Source organism: Solanum verrucosum, unplaced genomic scaffold, assembly GCF_900185275.1.
Source record: "Solanum verrucosum unplaced genomic scaffold, falcon-dt-bn FXZP01000262.1, whole genome shotgun sequence".
Taxonomy (NCBI): Eukaryota; Viridiplantae; Streptophyta; class Magnoliopsida; order Solanales; family Solanaceae; genus Solanum; species Solanum verrucosum.
In genome coordinates this window covers 1,283,202-1,304,102 of record NW_026020366.1, presented here as the reverse complement: position 1 = coordinate 1,304,102, position 20,901 = coordinate 1,283,202, and the positions used below count along the sequence as shown (strand labels likewise).

At 32.8% G+C, this 20,901-nt stretch overlaps 2 protein-coding genes across 2 annotated transcripts in view; both read left to right on the top strand.

Annotated features, from left to right (window-relative positions):
• LOC125837883 (ADP,ATP carrier protein, mitochondrial) overlaps positions 1-20,901 on the top strand; it is a 216,499-nt gene that overhangs the window by 10,477 nt on the left and 185,121 nt on the right. The gene's annotated exons all lie outside the window — the stretch shown is intronic.
• LOC125837884 (zinc transporter ZTP29) lies at positions 2,446-13,531 on the top strand. Its single transcript, XM_049516958.1, has 12 exons — positions 2,446-2,804; positions 3,450-3,508; positions 3,810-3,902; positions 4,007-4,096; positions 4,184-4,265; positions 5,915-5,970; positions 10,866-10,922; positions 11,478-11,518; positions 12,147-12,214; positions 12,365-12,421; positions 12,524-12,641; positions 13,180-13,531. Exons 1-12 carry the CDS (start codon positions 2,741-2,743, stop codon positions 13,223-13,225), a joined length of 831 nt encoding a protein of 276 aa, XP_049372915.1. The 5' UTR covers positions 2,446-2,740; the 3' UTR covers positions 13,226-13,531.

Here is a 20,901-nt window from a genome sequence, read left to right as displayed (position 1 = left end):
ACAATTGAAGCTAATGTATAAAATGATATGCAGAGCTATTGCGTAGAAGTACCACGTCGACGCAATGAAAGACTCTTCAGACACACAACGATAACATGAATCAAGGAAGAGATGGAGAGAATAAAAAATAGTAATTTTAGTACTTTAACAGTACAGACTTACAGTATATAAAAAAATTCAGAAATATAATCTTGATTATACAAGCCTTTTTTTTTTAATTTTTAGAATCCTTATACCAAAATTTTATTGGAAATGTTACTGTCCTCTTTTAAGGTTCACTGTGATGATCAATAGAAGTATCAATTTTTACAACTTTCTAAAAAAGCCTCAAGTAATAGACTTTAACTCAGTGATTATGAAGTATTTGAGATGACCATAACTCTTCGTTTGTAAATAGTCTTCAGTGATTTTGATTTCACAATGTTTGGTGAGAAATTAAAACGACTTGAGATGCAATTGATTCAAAGCATAGTTCTAAATTAAAAATTCTCACGGAATAAAAAAGATGACAAAATAAAGAAGACAATGTTACAAAGAAGAGGATCTTAAAAACTCTCTTTAGCACTTTCACTTGTCGGAGAAGTTCTATAAGCTTTCTTAAGAGACGTGGATGTAATTTGTTACTTATCTTTAGCTTTTGTTTATGTTATTTTGTATTCGAGTTTGTTTTTTTAAAGTTGTTTAAGGCTAATCTTTTATCCTTTTTTTTGTTTTGTTTTGTTTTGAACTTTTTTTTATTAATAAAATTTAGCCTCTTTGGCCATTTTGTTTAAAAGAAGGAGAAGAAGTTTTTAATCAACGAAGAAAATCATGACACACATAAAGTATAATAGATCACTTTCTAAAATAATTTTTTTGATAAAGAAGAGGAGATTTAATTAACTATGGGACATCAAAGTGAATAAAATATTGATATTAATCAAAGTTTATTATTTACAAAAGTGCAAAAAGTATTATTGACTTTATATAAATTTGATTTAAAAAAATTATCTATTTGTATGTGAAAATACTGTGATAGTATATTACTCTACAAGACAATCAAGTTTTGTTATCATGTCGATGAAACTGTCCGTTTTATTTAATTGTTATTATGAACAAGTCATACAAAAACCTTGACTGAGACAACGAGATGACGAACAAAATGGCAAACATGAGTGTATTTGACTGAGCTTAAAATTCGACATATCCAAAAGATATTTGTTATACTTACAAAAATAATACCATTAATAACAATATTTGAAAAACTCGTACATAAAATTGGACAACATCATCTAGAAAAATTAATCGATATTTTAATTAGACTAGTATGTGTTATAGTACATGTATTTCCTTAGTCAAGCTTTTCTTTCGTTAGATTTTTTTGGCAAGATTTTTAATGAAGCAATTAATAATGCATATTACTAGATATGTGACTTGTTTTTTTTTATTGAACTATTTTTCACAGGCTTTTTTCTAATAAAATTTTAACACGGTACATTATCTATCTAAATATAAACATCCAAAATAAAATATTATGAAATAATAAGTCTGAATATTAATTTATGCTCCGGAGCGTTTATGGTACGCCCGCCTCGAAACTCGCCCCAAAAACGTTTTTGAAAATACTGATTAGTAATATAATATTTTGCGAGTTTGGATTTAATCGAGCTCAAATTGGAGTATGAAAAAAAAGGGCAAAGGGTCAAATATACCCTTGTACTATATGAAATAGTTTAAATATACCCTTAGTTATACTTTCAGACTAAATATACCCTTATCACTAACAGAGGACATGTGGACGGCTAAGATTAAAAGAATTATTTAATTTAAAATAAATCAAATTCGAATATAACCCGCCCCGAATAATTTAACTCAACCTAATCAATTCGGCTACAATTCTTGGCAACTCTGTCAAGCTTCTTTGCATCATCATGAAATATAAAGTCAATTGTGTCATTGTAATCCAGAAACTCTTTCCATTATTTACCAATGCTCACCTAAGTTGTTCCATTGGCAGCATTCTTGATACATAAAGCTATTTTTTCTTGTCTAACTCGAACATTAATAACTGTTCCACAAATTTCATCTCCAAATTGCTCTCCAGTCAGTGCCAACATCATATACAGCCAGCTGGTGGGTCCATGTTATAGAAAAGCTCATCGTTCACTTCCCTCCATTGACACATACAGGTGGATCAATGTTATAAATTAGGTCGGGTTAAATTATTTGGGCGGGGCGGATTATATCCAAATTTAATATATTTTAAATTGAATAGTTCTTTTAATCTTAGCCGTCTATGTGTCTTTTGTTAGTCATAATGGTATATTTAGCCCGAAAATATAACGGGATGAATATATTTAGCCCAAAAATATAAATAAGGATATATTTAAACTATTTCATACAGGGTATATTTGACCCTTTACCCGGAAAAAAAAAGTTAGGAACTTTCCATGGCCTAAAGCAAGAAGTTTCTAATATCTTGAATCCCTTTGTTTCCATTGTCTCTTTCTTTGACTCTACACATTCTTTCATCTGCCCCATTCCTGAAGGCTATTGAGTCTTTGGGGCTCTCCAAGATTTGATATTTAGGGGAGCTCTTCTTTCCTTGAGCCTACATTTTTTATTCTTGACATCAATCTCCAACACCCATTTGCTTCAACTACAGAGAAATTCCCCCCAGATTTTTTCTGGGTTTACTCTTCTTCTTTTTCTGTGAATTTTTGTTTTTGGCTAAAGGGGTTTCAGAGCAAAAGGGTTTTCTATGGATTCTCAAGTTCTTGTTGCTCTTGGTCTTTCATTGTTGGGTGGATTGAGTACCTCTCTAGGTGAGTAAAAAGTTCCTTTTTTTATTTCTTTGTTTGAAATAGCTTATTTTCTACTTTGTAAAATTGGATTAATTATCAGATCCTGAAAGTGCTCTAATCTTATGTTTTTCTTCCCCAATTATCACATAGCTAGAGGAAAATAAAACTTTTGTGACCTTGTTTGACCAGGGGATGGAGGAGTTTAAGAAACACAGAATTGTTTTTGGAACTTGTGGGTCTAATTAAGCCATAAAGATTTATCTAGCAATGGATAAGGTATTTAAGAAGTTAAATTTTTTGTAAATATAGATATGAGTCATTTTCTTGGATAAACTAAAAGGCGGAGTGTACCACATAAATTGTGACAGATGAAGTAAAAAATTTTGAGTAATGGAAGTCAAATTGTGGTCTTTTTCATTTTTTGTGCTCAGTCATGTGTCTTTTCTGTAAGCATAGTGAAAACCATATTGCTAAAACTTCAATATTTATACAGTCCCACTTAGCTCATAAAAACTGTATAATATTCATTGGAGACTGATGGCGCTATTACTTTATGGTGGTTGTTTCCATCTCCTTTGTGTGTTTTGAGTTTATAGAGTGTTTGAAGCTACAAGGGTCCTCCCTAAAGAAAGATTAGTAATCTGATCTATTTTTTCTTATCATCAGGTGCACTTTTTGTGGTTATTAGCCAGGCTCCTAACTTGAAGATGCTAGGACTTTTACAGGTGATGGTTAATCGTATTTGTAAGAATGTCAGAAGTAAAATGGTTAATTTAAGCGATTCATGGTTTGTTTGTCACTTGCTTGTTTAAGCATGCTGTCTGATAGATGTTTACTGTCGATTATTTTATATATTTTCCGACTTGAGTATTTTAAATTTTGAGCAGAAGAAAAGGATCATTTGATTTTTAACTACTGATGCTTGTCAAGCTTAAAAGAACTCATTATGTTCAACTGTTAAATCCAAGAGGTACATAGATAGGCAATAGCAGAGTACAGACCTAGATAATTTCTTTGGTTGTGCAGGGGTTTGCTGCTGGTCTTATGCTTAGCATATCATTCTTTGACTTGGCTCATAATGCTATAAACTCCATTGGCTTCTTAAAAGGAAACCTCTGGGTGAGCTATCTCCTAATTTTATTTTGAACTTTTTCAATCTGTTTTCCACTTAAAGAAGAAACATACAGTTCTTGGATCTTAATTGCGAATCTCTGGACTGTCAGTTTTTTGCGGGTGTTATCTTCTTTGCTCTTGTTTCATATTTCATCCCGGAACCTACACTTGCACCCATTTCAAGTGCCAAAGGCAAAAAGGTATGGTGTGATTTGTTTTTTATAGGAGAAAATCTCGTTTATGCAAAAACTATCAAAGAATAAAAATAGTTTTCTGCATGAGAACAGAAAGACGGAGATGATAGGGGTAAGGATATTATGAAGAAGCATCGCCGCCAAGTTTTATTTAGTGGAATCATCACAGCAGTAGGTTAGTCTGCTGTATTGGCTTGTTGATAATTCCCATAGATTTTACAGCATTTTTTGATTCTGTTATGCTGTAAACCCTCCATTTGAGTTCTCATTTGAAGAACTCTGAATTGTTTGTGAACTAGATCTGATTAAGTGCTGATAGTGGAAGCCTATTTTTGACGTTTCTTGTTGTGTCAGAGTCTCTTTATAAATATGGTATGCAAGAGCACATACATTCTTAAAATAAATCTAGCTGATTCTTCATTTTTATGTCTCTGAAGTAGTTTGTGAACTAGGTCTGATGAAGTGCAAATTGTGGAAGCCTATTTTTGACGTTTCTTGTTGTTTCAGAGTCGCTATACAAATATTTTATGCCCGAGTACATATATGCTTAAAATAAATCTTGCTTTAATCTTCATTTTTATGTCTCTGAAGTAGTAGCACTCCCCACCTACATGAGAAATTTTATTAGGAAGTTAACTTAGATTTCTAATAAGTATATTGCCCTCAATTTAAGCATAGTCTTGAACAAAATAATTAAGAGTGATATAGTGTGGCCTGTATAATTTACCTGAAGTTTTTTCAAAATTCTTATCTGGAGTCTTGTTCAGTTTCCACAGTGCTATGTTATGAGAAGAATATTACAAATCTTACTAAATTTGTTTTTCCTATCTAGTTTGTCATTAGAATTAGTTGTTGGTAGGAGGTGCTAGGTATCCAGTGGAATTAGTCAAGGTGTGTGAAAGCTAGCCTAGACATCATGGTTATATGAAGAAAAAAGAAGAATTAAGTTTACCCTTCAGCTAAGGTTCTAGTAGGTGCTAGATGCACAGTCTTGTGGTTAAATAATCCCTTTCTGTTCATTCCTTATTGTGTGTAGCGAAAGTCAAGTCTCTATTTGGACTGTTGTGGTGTAACTTATTTATGCTGTAATATGTAAGATCTTCCTATAGTAAAAGTAGATTTCCCTCAATAGTTTGTAGAAAACCATACTCCCTCCGTCCTGTTTTATGTGAAGAAGTTTGGAATAAGTGGGTCAAAGCCCCAAATTTTCATTTGAATCTGGCATAAAATTTTCTTTTCTTCTGAAATAAAATTTACATATTCTGATAACTGCATGGAAAGTACTACAAGTCTGTTGAGTTAATAATTTAAAATATTTGAAAAAGTTTAATAAAATTGTATTAGTAAAAGAAAACTATTTGACTCCCCAATAGTAATAGTGTCATTTATCTATTGCACAGGGAACCCCCTCCCCCGCGTACCTCTTTTCTTTTTCTTTTCTCTTAAAAGGAACACCCCACATTTTGTTACAGAATGAATGCTCATTTACCTACAAATTCTCTCCCATCTAATTCAAGGGACCACATTTCCAAGTATGAGATGTTCCTAAATTTTCAAGACTACTTTAGCAAATAAGAATTCTATAGTACTTGCACATATTTCTAGCAATCAAAATTCATTTATCAAGTTATTGAGCTACTTGTACTGATATACTATACAAGTCAAATTGACTTCTTAATCTCCATTTCTTCTTAAACTACACTTAATATAATTAGATGAAAGGACTGGCAATATGGAAATAGAAGAGAATAATATATGCATTTGAATCATAACTTCATTCATTATAGGATGTCTTACATGGTTTGTATTGGCTTTTCTGTCCAGGTATAAGCTTGCACAACTTTCCTGAAGGGATGGCTGTGTTCCTTGGATCAATGAAGGTAGTTCTCCTTTCTTGATTGTCTGATGTTTATAATCTTCTATAGTGATCACCTTAGTCATTATTGCTTGACCTATGGCATTTTGTTTCATTCTATTTTAAGAACCGTAATGGTAACAGTGTTTCAATTAATAAATGGCACCTCAAATCCAAAAATGGTTGGAGTCGGCTGTATGTATCATCTATATCTATACCAGGTACCCTATGGGATAGTCGAGATGTTTGTAAGTTGGTCCGCTCACCCGTGGGGTCTGGGAAGGGAGATGTACACAAACCTTACCTTACCTTTGTGGGGTAAAGAGGTTGTTTTTCGATAGATCCTCAACTCAAAAGAGAAGTTATTCAAAGCAGAGTTGCAAGACAAATATGACAACAAAATATCAAGATACAAAACAAATGCAACAACATATAATAGAAAACATTGAAGAATAAGAAACTATGCAATTATTAAGTAATACTACTAATAAGGTGAAGAGGAGATGGGCCTTGCCCCTTATCTCTCCCACCTAAAGTGTGACAATACTCGGCTTCCTCCAAATCTTCTACCCTAATCCTTAACATCCATACCTTCATATCTAAGGTCATGTCTTTAGTAAGCTGAAGTTGTGCCATGTCTTGTGTAATCACCTTCCCCAATTCTTTTTCGACCTACCTCTACTCTCATAACACCTCTTCTAACTCCCATTATAACCAACCTCTAACATCTCCTTACTGGCACATCCACATACCCTTTCTTCACATGCCCAAACCATCTCTGTTCACTTCCCTCATCTTGTCCTCCACAGAGGTCAAGCCCACCTTGTACTGTCTAACTTCGTTTCTAATCATATCTCTCTTAGTACGCCTACACATCCACCTAAGCATCTTTATCTCCACTACATTCATCTTTTGAATGTGAGCGTTCTTGACTAACCAACACTTTGTCCCATATAACAAAGTTGGTCTGATGACCACCCTGTAGAACTTACCCTTGACAACACACTCTTATCGTGTAGTACCTTGGATGCAAACCTTAATCTCGCCCACCTCGCACCAATACAATGTGTGACATCATCATCAATCTCCTCATCTCCTTGGATCATGGACCCCAAGATGCTTGAAGCTTCCTCTCTTAGGTATGACTTGTGCATTGATCTTCACTTTCACCTCGTCCTCACACATTACATATCTAAACTTGCACTCCAATTACGCTGTTTTTGTTCGGCTTTACCTGAAACCTTTAGACTTTACGGTCTATCTCCGAAGTTCCAACATATCATTAATTCCACCTCACATCTCATCAATAAATACTATGTCATCTGCGAACTCCACAACACCTCCCTTTGAATATGCTGTGTCAATTTGTCCATCACTAAGGCAAATAGGAACATGCTGAGAGATGGTTTTAGGTACAACCCCATCATGACCGAAAAGTGTTTCGAGTCACCTCCCATTGTTCTAACCCGGGTCTTGATTCCACCGTACATGTCCTTAATTGCTCTAATTTAAGTTTGAGGTACACCTCTAGCCTTTAAACATATTTATAGGATCTCCATAGGGACTTTATCATGCACCTTTTCTGGGTCGATGAATATTATGCCTAAGTTCCTCTTCATGTCTCTATACTGCTCTTAACAATCTCCTTGTAAGATGGATGACTTTTGTAGTTCATTGTCTCAACATGAAGCCGAGTTGGTTTTTAGATATAGATACACCCTCCTCATCCTCATTTCGACCACCTTCTCCCGAACTTTCATAGTATTGCTTAGTAGCTTCATACCCCTATAGTTGTTGCAATGTTGAATATCACCCTTTTTCTTATATGTATTATTGTACTTCACCTCCATTCTTCTGGCATTTTAGTTGTCCTAAAAATGACATCAAACAACCCAGTCAACCACTCCATACCTGCTTCATCTGTGGTTTTCCAAAACTTCATTGGTATTTCGTCTAGCCTGGTTGCTCGTTCGCTCATACGAATAGGCCCCTTAATCTCCACAACCTTTATGCACCTACAACACCCAAAATTTCTACGGCTCTCGGAATGCTTTAACTCCCCCAACACGATATCCCTGTCCCTTTCTTCATTCAAGAGCTTATGCAAATATGTCTGCCATCTCCGTCTAATGTGTGCCTCTTCTACCAACATTTCACCATTTTTTTGTGGGGGTAATACTTCGTCATTCTCATCCTTGATATACTTCATATGATCTAGGTCACAAGCTTATACAATTTCCTATACCCTCCCTTTCCCTCGAGCTCTTTATTCAAATACTCAAAAGCTGTCCTTTTAGCTGCCATGACCGCTTCCTTATTCACCACCTTATACCTCTTTCTATTCTTCCTCTTATCCTCCTTATCTAAGCTTTCCACTAAAGCCGTGAATCTATTTAGGCCTATGCCATTCTCTACTGGTAATTTGTCTTTTAAGGAAATTGGGTATTCTCCAACAATTGAAACTCTAAATCTCAGACTTACACCTACTACATAAACATACAAGTTCTAACCAGAATAAAGCCCTTGTGGAATTAATGGATTAAATGTAAGTGTAATAACAACAACTAGGCCTTAACTTGAACTAGTTGGTATTGTCTATATAGATTCTTACTTCCAATTGTTGTATTCTTTGCTAAGTTCACATTTGAAGGGGTTATTGGTCTTTTAAGACTTCCTCAGTCCCTTTCATCAATGTGATTTTGGCTTGCCTCGGTCCCTTTCATCACGTTTAGTCATCATTGTTGGTGAGTATGGAGGTTACATAGGGTATCGCCAAGGCATCTGAGGTGACCTTTTATTTTATTCTCCATCTTAACATCAACATTTCTATGACACTCAGGTTTTTGATATATTGAGCTTGGAGGACTAATAATCACTCTCATATGACATTGCTGGTCTTCATTACTGTTTTATAAGACCTGCCTTTTACTTGTTAGGTAACAGTGGTTGAAGATTAAAAGAAAATTAGCAAATAAGCTTTAGAAAACATATGTTTAAGTAATCTTAAATATCTTAATCAAATTAAGAGCAAGAACCAACTGTTGTGATAACAGAAAACATTCTTTAACATATTTTATGGGGCCATAGATTAGGGATAATTTTGACATTTACATTACATATCACTTGTTTAGTCATGGTTGCTCAACTTGCACAAAATTGGTTTTATTCAGTTTGGAGTAGTGTCGGGATTAAAATTTAGATACATACACTTAGAGCCTGTTTTGATGGGCTTATAGGTTTTTTCTTATAAACAAAAAACCTAATTTAGGAATTCTAACTTATGGCTTTTGGCTTATTTTTGTCTGTTTGGCTTGAAAACAAGTGCTTTTTTTTTTTTTTATACTTGAAAACAAGTGCTTAAAAGTATTCCTTCTCAAAAAAACAAGTGCTTACAAATACTTATTATTTTACCCAAACACTACAAAGTGCTTAAATGCTATTTTGGCTTAAAAGCATTTAAAATAAATCCAAACAGGCTCTATGTAATGTGAAATATTAATAAAATGCTTAACATTGTACCATTTTATTGTGCATAAAGTAGACATTTCTTGGCTATAAATTGCACGGAACAACCTTCATAGAAAATGGAAATAAATGAGGACAACGCGGTCTACAGACCCAATATTTGTGGTCATAATCTGCTTCGACATCATTCTTGTTACATCGGAGAGGGATGACTTCCCGGATCAACTTCCAACTTTTCCTTTATCATTTCTGTGGTCAGTCTACTGTACCAAATGCACTGAACTACAGGGCAGGGAATTGCACAATCCCATACTTCTCTTTAGATTTTCAAATAACCTTAGGTGCCATTTGTTGTTCGGAAAGAAAAATGGAAGTGCCAGAATTAACTTTTGAGTTTGGCTTCAAGCAAGGTGAACTAGTGCTGCTACTGATACATGTTAGTTGTAGAAAGAGTATGTTTATAACTTTGTTTTGTTTGATGAGAAGACATTTTGAAGTCTTTTCTTGGAAAAGTCAAGATCCTCAGTTGTAACAACTTCATTAAGTCCAAAACAATTTAAGGTCGGTCATATGAATCTTCACTGACCATGTGATTCCATAAGCTCATCTCATGCCAATATTATGCAAATACATATTCAATGTATTAGAAGTTTTCTATATTTTCTAAAATGCATAAATCTCTGAAAGGCTAAACCACTCGTAGAAAGCATAGTTCCTCGTCAAAGTGCTAGCATACCTAAAATTACTCTTAACGAATATGTATTGCCTATGTAAATCTTTCTTCTATTGTGCTATATCTTTTGCTTAGCTTACATGGACCTCAGATATTCTAGGTCCTTCGAGATAATTTTTTCCATGTGATTTTAGGTCTAACTCGTTCTCTTTTAATACCTTCACTTACCATGGTTTCACAACTTGCATTTGGAGGTCAATGCAGGACATGCCAAATCATATCAACCGACATTCTTTCATTGTATCCTCGATGTGTGCTACTTGAACCTTCTTGCGAATGTGATCAGTTTTAGTCCTGCCTAATTTTGTATGACCACACATCTATCTTAGCATCTGCATATATCCAAAATTCATCTTGTGGATGTGTTAAACTTTAGTGGTCCAACATTCAGTCACACACAGCATTTGCTGGTCTAATAACTGTTCTATAGAACTTACATTTTCACTTTAATAAACATCCTTCTATCACTTAACACCCTTGTAACACTTCTATATTTTTAACTATCCAATTTGGATTCTATGTGCAACATCCTCATTTATCATTTCATTCTCCTGGAACAACAAGCCTAAATATCAATTGTTTGCATTTAGGTACTGCAATCCCATCTAGTTTCACTTCAATTCACTCTTCTTATGGTGACTAAACTTGCAGGCAACTGATCTTCAGTTATAAACTTGGAATTATTTAGAGCTTACTCTGTTTACATCATGCTTTTATTTTAGGGACTTCGGGTTGGTATTAACTTGGCTCTTGCTATTGCTTTACACAACATACCAGAGGTATACTTTCTTACAAATTTACCAGTTTATTTCCTGATTTCTGTATGTTTCTTGCGTGCAAGGATACACTAATGGACTCCTTATTACAGCTGTAATATAAGATATCTTATCCTATCACAATGTGTCTGTGTATGTACTTGATTGCTGTAGTGTTCTTGGTTTCATTCATTTTTGGCTCTATGAACATGTTATTTGAATTTTCGCTGCTGAGCAGATTGTTGTTGATCATGTATGTAAATAATAAATCAATGTGCTTATCAGTTCAATTAAGAGCCACATGTGGCCTATATTTAAAGATAAAGCCTGTACATTGTTTGGGAACTTTTCATTCTTTCATACATTTCCATATTATACCAAATCCCTAGCTGAGTTGGGTTGAGATCGTTGATTGATTGACGATGCCAAGGAAGGCATCTACTGTAAAAACAGTGGATAGTCTTGCCAAAACAGGTAAATTAACAATCAACATGTTTATTGGGATCAAACTAAAAGGAACTAATGGATGTGTCTTTTTTGTTCCTTTTCCATTTGGGGACCTGATTTATTTGGTTGCAGGGTGTTGCAGTTGCACTTCCAGTTTATTTTGCAACACAGAGGTAATGATTCGTAGTAAACCAACTTAGTATTAATTAAGGATAACATCTTTTGCTTGTGTCAATCTGGGTTTGTTTTATTAGGTTAATTTTCTAATTATTTAATAGACTCGATGCACGGAAACATCTTATCTTCAATTTAGTCAAGTCATATGAATGTAGTTTCTCGACAAAGTCATGTTATCTGTACATCTTATGCTTGAGGCCTCAAGGCTATTTGAGTCATAAAGACTACGCTATTTAAATTATAAAACTTACATCCAGCGATTTAAATCGCAAGACTTACATGCATATAACTGAAGTTGCTGGAAGCTTTGGAATATAAGAAATTAAAATGCGGATAGTAAGAAAGATCAATGAAATCAAATCCTTTTCCTTCTTCCCTCCAACAAAAGGTAACAACAAGGTGCTCTCATCACTTTGTAGAAATAAAATTCTTTCTTCTGCCCAGAAGAATTTATCATGGCTCTGTCAATGGCATTGCAAGGATAAAGTTCTAGTTGTGTCATGCAACAACTAAAGAACACTTCAATCATGATTAGTTTCACCAAAGCTCATCTTGTTGTATGCACTATCCCCATTTTTTTCTTAGACAGTTGAGATTTATATAGTGAGTCTATATGTGTCTCAGCAAATGGCAGGCATTCAAATTGGCAACACTTTCTGGTCTCGCAGAGCCCCTGGGTGTAATTATTGTGGGTGAGTACCTGATATTCATGCCTTTTTCTTTTAGAAGGTTAAGATTTACCTGATATCCATGTCTTTTAGTTCAAGTAGAACACAAAGTGTACATGAAGTAGAGAATAGGTTCAGAATTCATTTTTTAATTTAAACATGATTTGATTGCAGCATATCTATTTCCAAGCAGCTTGAATCCTGAAATTCTGGAGGGCCTCCTGGGAGCAGGTTGATATGATATTTATTTACTTCTAGTTTCTTGACTGATGAGAAAGGAGAAACATTTACCTTTGAATTATGCTATTCTCTAATGGATCATGTTGCTTTCAGTGGGAGGGGTGATGGCATTTTTAACCTTACATGAGATGCTTCCATTGGCATTCGACTATGCCGGTCAGAAGCGAGCTGTCAAAGCTGTGTTCCTTGGAATGGCTTTCATGTCTGCGAGGTGAGATAACTTCTGTAAACTTCAACGTCACTCCTGGTAGTTACCAAACACAGCTAACTATTGTACTTCGACTTGAAAGATCCCGAGCTTCAATGAGTTAACATTACATGCACTCAGCGGCAACTTGATTTATTTTTTTGTTTCCATGCTTTTGATCTAGTGGAACCTCCTTTGCTTGATCCAATTTTTTTAACATTACTGTATAAAATGGAAGTATATTAACTTTTAGATGCCTAATGGTTGAAGGAAAATCTAACAGAGGATTCTGTTATTCAGTTAATGCTAGTACTTAAGGAACTCAGCAATACCAGCATACTTAGCTGATTGTTCTTTCATTTCCCAATATAAATAATTACCAAGCAATCTGCTATAATTACATGCTGTAAAGGATTCTTTCTTTCTAAATTTGTTTGTCTTGGGCATGGCACCTACCTCATCAAAGCTGCTTGCTGAATATCGATTTTGTTATCTTCTTATGCTTTCTCGTTTCTTTTTCTTTTTTACTTTTGCTGTAGTTTTACCTTCTCTCCTATTGCAGCCTATATTTCCTAGAGCGGAGCTTGCCAGCGGACATGAGCTTGTAGTTCTCAGTCATATGGTGTTTCACTACTTGTACTGCTGAACTTCGATGGAGTTTTATCATGGTGCTAAGCTTCAAAACTAAAATTCGCATTCTTACAAAATCCATGAGGCATGGCATTTGGTTTGGCAAGCTGAATGAGAGTGAAGGTATTAACAGTTTCTGAGATTGTTTTATAGTAAAATAGGAAATGCACACAGATCTAAAATCCCTCAGCCAGTATCTCATATATGAACAAGAGATACATGGGCAAAACATTGTGTGGATTAATTTACGAATGGTCATCCAACTTTCAATTCGTTGTAACAATAAACAATGTCACAAAACTAACCTTTGTAATGAAAAAAATAAACTCAAAACGTATTAACTGAATGCTGGAAAACGTAAATTCAGTTTTGGAAACACAACTAGTCTGCCATTTTAGCAGCTAACTTTAACTATACTCATGTGGCAACAAAAACAGCATACGCGGTGAAATTTCACTAAGTTGAGTATAGGGAGGTAGAAGGATTGTTTTCCAAATATCTCAGCTTTAAGCGAAGCAAATCAAAGTAGTAATGCAGGGAAAAAAACAGCAGTGAAAGAAAAACATGACAACTAATATAAAATCAGTGCATTTATTGATTTACGATCAGTTAAGTGAAATTAGTTTGGGGGGTATATAGTGTAATTATTTAGTGGGATATCAATATAAAGAGATATATATTTATAATTATTTTGCTTTTATGAGATATTAGTTTAGTACCCCGTAACTAAACCATTACTGCCTTACGTAATTACACCCTATAATAATTAATAACTACACCCTATAATAATGAGTTTTCCAAATTTTTCTCTTGTAAAAATGTCATTCGGCTAATGATGTTAAGCAAAATGTACCGTGACTTGGTAAAGTAAAATGAAATTGAATTAGTTGAAATAAAAACATCACTATATAAATTCTCTATTATTACTATAATTTATTATATGCGAGAAGTCCGACAGTTAAAACACCATAATAACCCTACAAAGTGAAGTGATCATGATGATACCTTTAACCTAATATTACTTAATACATTTTTGTACGATGATGTAAATTTATATTCAAACAAAAAAGAAGTTTTAATTAGGAAAAAAGATAATGTAGCACTTTTCTGCCATTAAAAATTAACGGCATATTTAATGTTAATAATAATTACATTGAAGGTAGTTAATTGTAAATAAAGCTTTTATTTACTACTCCCTCCATTCCATATTAAGGTAATTTTTGAGGTGTTTCACACCCTTTAAGAAAAGTAGATTAAGACATAAATTGAACCTAGTTTTCAATTTTTACCCTTATTAATTATTGTCAAATTTATGATTAAAATAACTAAATATTAATTAATCGCTAATTCCCATACTAACTAATGAAGGGTAAAATTGAAAGAACACTCTAAAAGTTGCCTTGAAAACTGAACAATTAAGTTAATTTGAAAAATGAAAAATACCTCAAAAATTAACTTAATATGAAATGGAGGGAGTAGTAGTTTACAACGTAAGTCTTTTCATCACTTATCTTGATAGTTATGTTTTTCCCCATCTTTTTAGTAGTTACTCATTTAACTTCCATCGATAGAGTCTTCTGACATTTTTTGCACAAATTTAAATCACTTCTTTATTTACTGATTAAATTGAATTTCTTCTTAATTCCCTTTTAAAAAAAATATCACGGGTTGGTGTAGTTGCTCTTCAAGCATGCGTTGCTGGTGAGGAATGATTCTTCTGCCTTTTGTTTTCATATCATATATTTGAGTCTTCTTTTAATTTTTCATTTTGAATTATGTATTATCAATAATTTGATAATCTAGAAATTAAGTAAGCTAATATGATGATTGATGGTATTAAAAAAAGGAAAAATTATTCAAATATACATCTTATTCTACCATAATCTTCAAAATTCCCTACCATTTAATTTTTTTTCAAAAATCCCCTCTCAGATACATCACTTCTCTCTCGTTGATACATCATTATCCCTCCCCTCTCGGATACCTTCCTCTCCTATGTATCTGGATCCTATCCCCTCTGGTACATTCCTCCCCTCTCAGATATACCCCTCCCCTCTAGTCAGATATATCTAATACACATTCCTCCCATCTTTGATACATCCCTTACCTATGTATTCGGATGTCCAATGATGTATCCGGAAGTCCAGTGGTGTATCCGAAATTTATAAATTTTAAGGGATTTTTGTAATTTGAAAAATAATAGAAAAATAATGTAATTAACTCTTAACATTATGAGATTTATGTAAAAGATTGAATAGGTTTAAAAGAAACTAGTTTCAACTATTCGGCTTAATGAATCAGGTTCCTTAAGAATAACTAAACCAGTAAAATAAAGAACACACGATTTGCTGTGGGAAACCTCTTTACTAGTAAAAAACGTAACATGATGTACACAACTTTGACTAACTTCAACGAGCGGTTTCAGATTACAACTTTATAATTTAAAAGACTAATTCTAGTACCTTGCTCAACAAATAACTCTAACTATTCCAACAACTCTTCAAGAAGATACACTCTCTTTTTGTTACCAACGTCACAACTTTTACAATATAAGAAATTATGACAGCTATATAATAATCCTCTTACAAACTTGATGACAATAATCCTAAACACTAGTTCTAGGTTGTTGCAAGCCTTCTCATATACTCTCCCTCCCACTCAAGTATACTCAAACAAGTGCTAAAAAGAAATTAAAGTTCAAGTAAGTGATGATCAGTGTGTATTAGTCTGTAAGTTTGAGTTCCAAAGGGCCTAGCTAGCAAATGTCTTCATTAGCCAAATGCTTTGGGACTTGATATAAGTCCTGTCCAATTGGACATGTCACACAGCAGGTACACTGACTTGGTGTGACTCTACATGCCCATTTATTCGTCCTTGTAAGTTGTATCCTTGGGACGATTATTGCATAGATACAAAGATTGTCACTAAATAATGTGTTAGGAAAAACATGAATAAAAAATTACTCCCTCCATTTATTTTTACTTATTCAGTTTGAGCTTTGCACGTTTTTTTTAAGAATTAATGGTTATGTCACGATTCAAAATTTTTTATTAGGTTGTGAGAACACCCACTATCCTTACAGATGGATCTCATTTCTTTATTAACTATTTAATAATATAAATAATGTGCAAGTAATATAAAATAAACACTTACTTTTATAACTAATTAATAAATTGCGTAAACATAAAAGTGCGGAAATAAAGAATTTAAATCCAAAACAACCCAAGACCCAGTGACACCAGTACAAGAGTATTTATGAATACAAAGCAAGTAAAAAAGGATCAAAATAATAGTCTAGAAGAAAATAACTAAAAATATCTAAGGTCTCAAAAATCCAGTGCTATCGAAGAGAAAATAGCCCACTCTAAACTCAAATAGCAAAATCTCAAAAATATATAGCAACTCAACTACTCAAGTACCACTTGTATACGTATCTGATTCAGTTCATTCACACAAAAAAGTACAAGTATGGAGTTAGTATGTAAAACAAGTGTATTCAATAAGCTTTGATTACTGATCCTTTCTAAATGTGATAACACAATATATTCTAAGAATTTTTTTTCCCCACAAGTATAATTATGTTATAAGATAAATCCCCAGCACATAACAAATAAAACAGGTGGCTTTCCAAAATCAGTTACACCACATATAATATCACAATTTTCTAAGAAGAATCAAATCAATAACACAATCATATCAATACTTGAACACAAATCAATATAAAATGTAATAACGAAGAAATACAATGCAATGCACCGGCCAACAATTTGTATACACCTGCTTTCTCTGTCGGATAGTCAAGATCAATAGGGGACTCATGAGGTCTATTTACTCGTTGGAATTATTTTTCAATGGCTTTACATGATGTCACTTTTCGAAACTATTTCTCATCGGTATTAATATGAATTTTACAAATAACATAATGGAAAATTTCAATCAATCATTATCATGCAATAATAAAGTGGTATGAATATGCATGAACGATATATAACATGAATTCGTCAATCAACCCTACAATCAAAAATCATCTAGTCACAAGTTGAAGAAATCCACAAGTTTCAACAATTGAATCATATCGCATGTCATGAGATACTATCAATTGATAATAATTTCATTTTATATTATTCATAGCATGGTATTGATATCTCCATAATGCTCGTTATTGTATTTATACGAGAGCCTCTTATTATCCATTACCCTTAAATTCATTTAATACACAAAACTAACACCTCAAGGAATTAAGAAATTTCTATTTGCCTCAACTGAAGGTCAAACGTAAAATTACGAACTTGCCATTTCGTAATGCTTCCAAACGTCGAAATTTGTTTAAATATAGAATTTTCATAAGAATACAAATCTAATGATACTCATATTTCTATTAACAATTAAATCAAAAAATTATCCCAAACCTCTACAGTTGAATTTGAAAATGCTCTTCAGATTACATTTACCTATAATGAAATGAACTTATATGTCAAATTTCAGCTAAAACAAATTGTTAATTACTCGACCCTCAAAATCATAAATTCTTACTCTAAAAATCTTATTCTTGTTTCCGAATAATTCTTTCATATTTCTACCAAAAACTTTAACTTATTATCACGCAATAATCTCAAAGAAAATTTTAGAATAATTACTTTGATGTTTTGAGTTGAAAATTTCCTATTTTTCTCTTTTTTTCCCTATATTTTTCTCCCCTTCTTCTCCTTTCTCCTAATTTTGTTTTCTCTCTTTTTGTTGCGTCTCTACTTTTGCGCCTTTGAGGTTTATTGTTGCTTATGTAATCAAACTTTAATCTTTTCACTTTTTGAAAAACCCTTAATTCTTCTCTTTTTTTTTGTTTGTTTAAGGTTACAATGACCCTTCATAAATATATGATTTATTAAATTCTCTTATCACTTAAAATTATATTCGTTCTCAAACATGTTCAAAAAAAAATTGAAGCGTTAAGATACAAACAATAACTATGTACTCTCAGAATGAACCATCTTCTCTGAAATTCATAAAATGACTAAAAGGATCGTTACATCATCAATCCTAAAATACAGATTTGTCTTTGAACAAAAAAAAGTACCTGAAATGTCGAATAACTGAGGAGTGAGGATATCAGTTGTGCAGGTTGGATTCAACCTCTCAAGAATATTCATTTGCCGAATGATAACTCTAGTGTACCTTCACAGATGTTATGTCCTTGAATCTCCGTTTTCTAACTTGCCAGAATATCCTCAAATGTTAGATTTGGATCTAACTATACCGAATTTCATTGAATCACATAAGAATCATCACAGTGATATTTCTTCAACAATGAAACATGAAATATCGAGTGCATATCTGTTAAGTCTAGTGGCACAACCAGCTCATAAGCCACATTGTCAATAAACCAAGTACCTTAAAGGGATCAATGAACCTACGACTGAGATTATCCTTGTCACGAAACCTCATGATAACACTTTTCATAGGAAATAATTTCAATATGAACTCTAAATTCCAAACTTTTAGATCTACGTAAATTTTTGCCTACTCTAAGCTGTGAGAAGTCTATTCAAATTCAACTTGACGTTACCTAAACAATCTTTCCATAAATTCGTACCTTAAGGCCTGGAACCAACCCGTCAAAGAACAACATACATGCATTAAATAAGACCATCTGAATATTGAAATGAATTGATTTCAGTGACAACCAAAATCAATCATATATGCCATAACATATTCTCACACACTTTAACCATTCACTTGAACTTACCATCTATATGTGGATGAAAAGTTGTGCTAAATTTTATTCAAGTACCCAACTCAATCTATATTGACTTTCAGAAATTGAACATGAACTTAGTATCTTGATTCAAAATTATAGAAATGGGCACATCATGCAGTCGTACTATCTCAAGAATATAAATCCTAATCAACTTCTCCGCATTGTATGAAGTCTGAACCAACACAAAATGAGTTGATTTGATCAATTAATTCACGGTGATCCAAATAATATCAAATTTCCTTAAAATCTATGAAATCCTACTATGAAATTCTTAACAATCTTCTTCCACTTTCACTCAGGTACCCACATCATATGAGTTATACCACATGATCTTTGGTGTCCATAATTTACTTACTGAAAATTCAAACATCAAGAGGCATACTCTATGATGTCTATCTTCATTCGATACCACTAGTAATGTTGATACAGATCATGATACATTTTCGTTGCTCCAGATCCATAAATGCCTCCTTAGTTTCACCTTTTAACATTATCACAACCCGAGACTACTCTCTAATAGTAACATGGTGCTTAGAGATACAAGTGAATCCAAGCTAATCCTTGATACTGACATAAGTTATGAATATATATATATATATATATATATATTACAACAAATATGATATATAGCTACGACATCAAATTCGTCACTAATTGTTCGCTTTTATGACAAAATTTACTTTTCGTGCTTAAATATATTAGACACATACTTTTAGTGACGAAACATAAAAATCAGTAGCAAAGTTTCGTTTACTAAAGTTTCCCACCAAAAAACTAATTGGCGCCATTTGTTAAGTAGTGTTAGTCACAAATTTAAAGTTATCGGTGACACATTATTTCGTCACTAATAATGTATCTAATTCATGACAAATTATTTTTTGTCTTAAAATTTATTGATTTTTGGTCCAAAAAAAATTTAATCTAAAAAAAATATGTTGTTACAATATCTACAAATTAGAGTTGGTAGTTAAATATTGTAAGTTTTAGCTATAAGAATTTAGCTTTAATTATGATATTTATTTTCGTCACTAATAGTATAAATAATTGGTGACAAAGATTTTATTGTCTCTAATCAATCTATGATTTAGTGACAACAAAAAAATTGTCACAAAGTATGTAAGATGTTAAATAGCGATGACTTAAAATTTGTAGTGAATAATTCAACTAATTGCTACGAAAAAAATTCATAGCTAAATATAATTTTTTTTGGCTACAATTGTTCATAATTACAAGTCACAACTTACAAAAAGAATAATATAAGTGCTTCATAAGAAATAGACAGAGTCCTTTCGTTAATTGGAAAGCAAAAATACTAAAACCAACGAATTCGGTCCATTTTGTAAAAATGAAAAAGTTCAATTCATGAATTTTCTTAAATTACATAATTATAAAATGCATCATTTCAAAAATACAATCCAGGTTATAAGTATCGTGAGTGGGGTACGGTTCTGCCACTAGATCACTAATATTTGTTACACTTTTATTTTTTATTTGATACACTTTCATCTATAAAGACTATAGAAAAAATAATTTCTCAAGTCTTGGTGCTATTTTTTATGCGTGTCAATTGATTTGTGATTGGTAAACTGCGTAGACTAAGTCGATCTATTTGCTTCTATCTAAAAATATGTAGATATTTAATAGTAATTCCACAAACGCACGTAGAACAACTATACAGAGATAACATCAACTACAAACTTAGACTTTGCAAAGGTGCGAAATATTTCATGAATTTCTCTTAACTTTTTCCATCAGTGTGAAAATCGAAAAAAACTAAAAAATGAAAGCACAAATAAAAGAAATGAACAACCTAGGATTTCAAATATATTATGATGAAGTACTATAGTTATGGGTATCGATGTTCTTTTTTTCAAAACAATTAATTTACTCACCGAATTG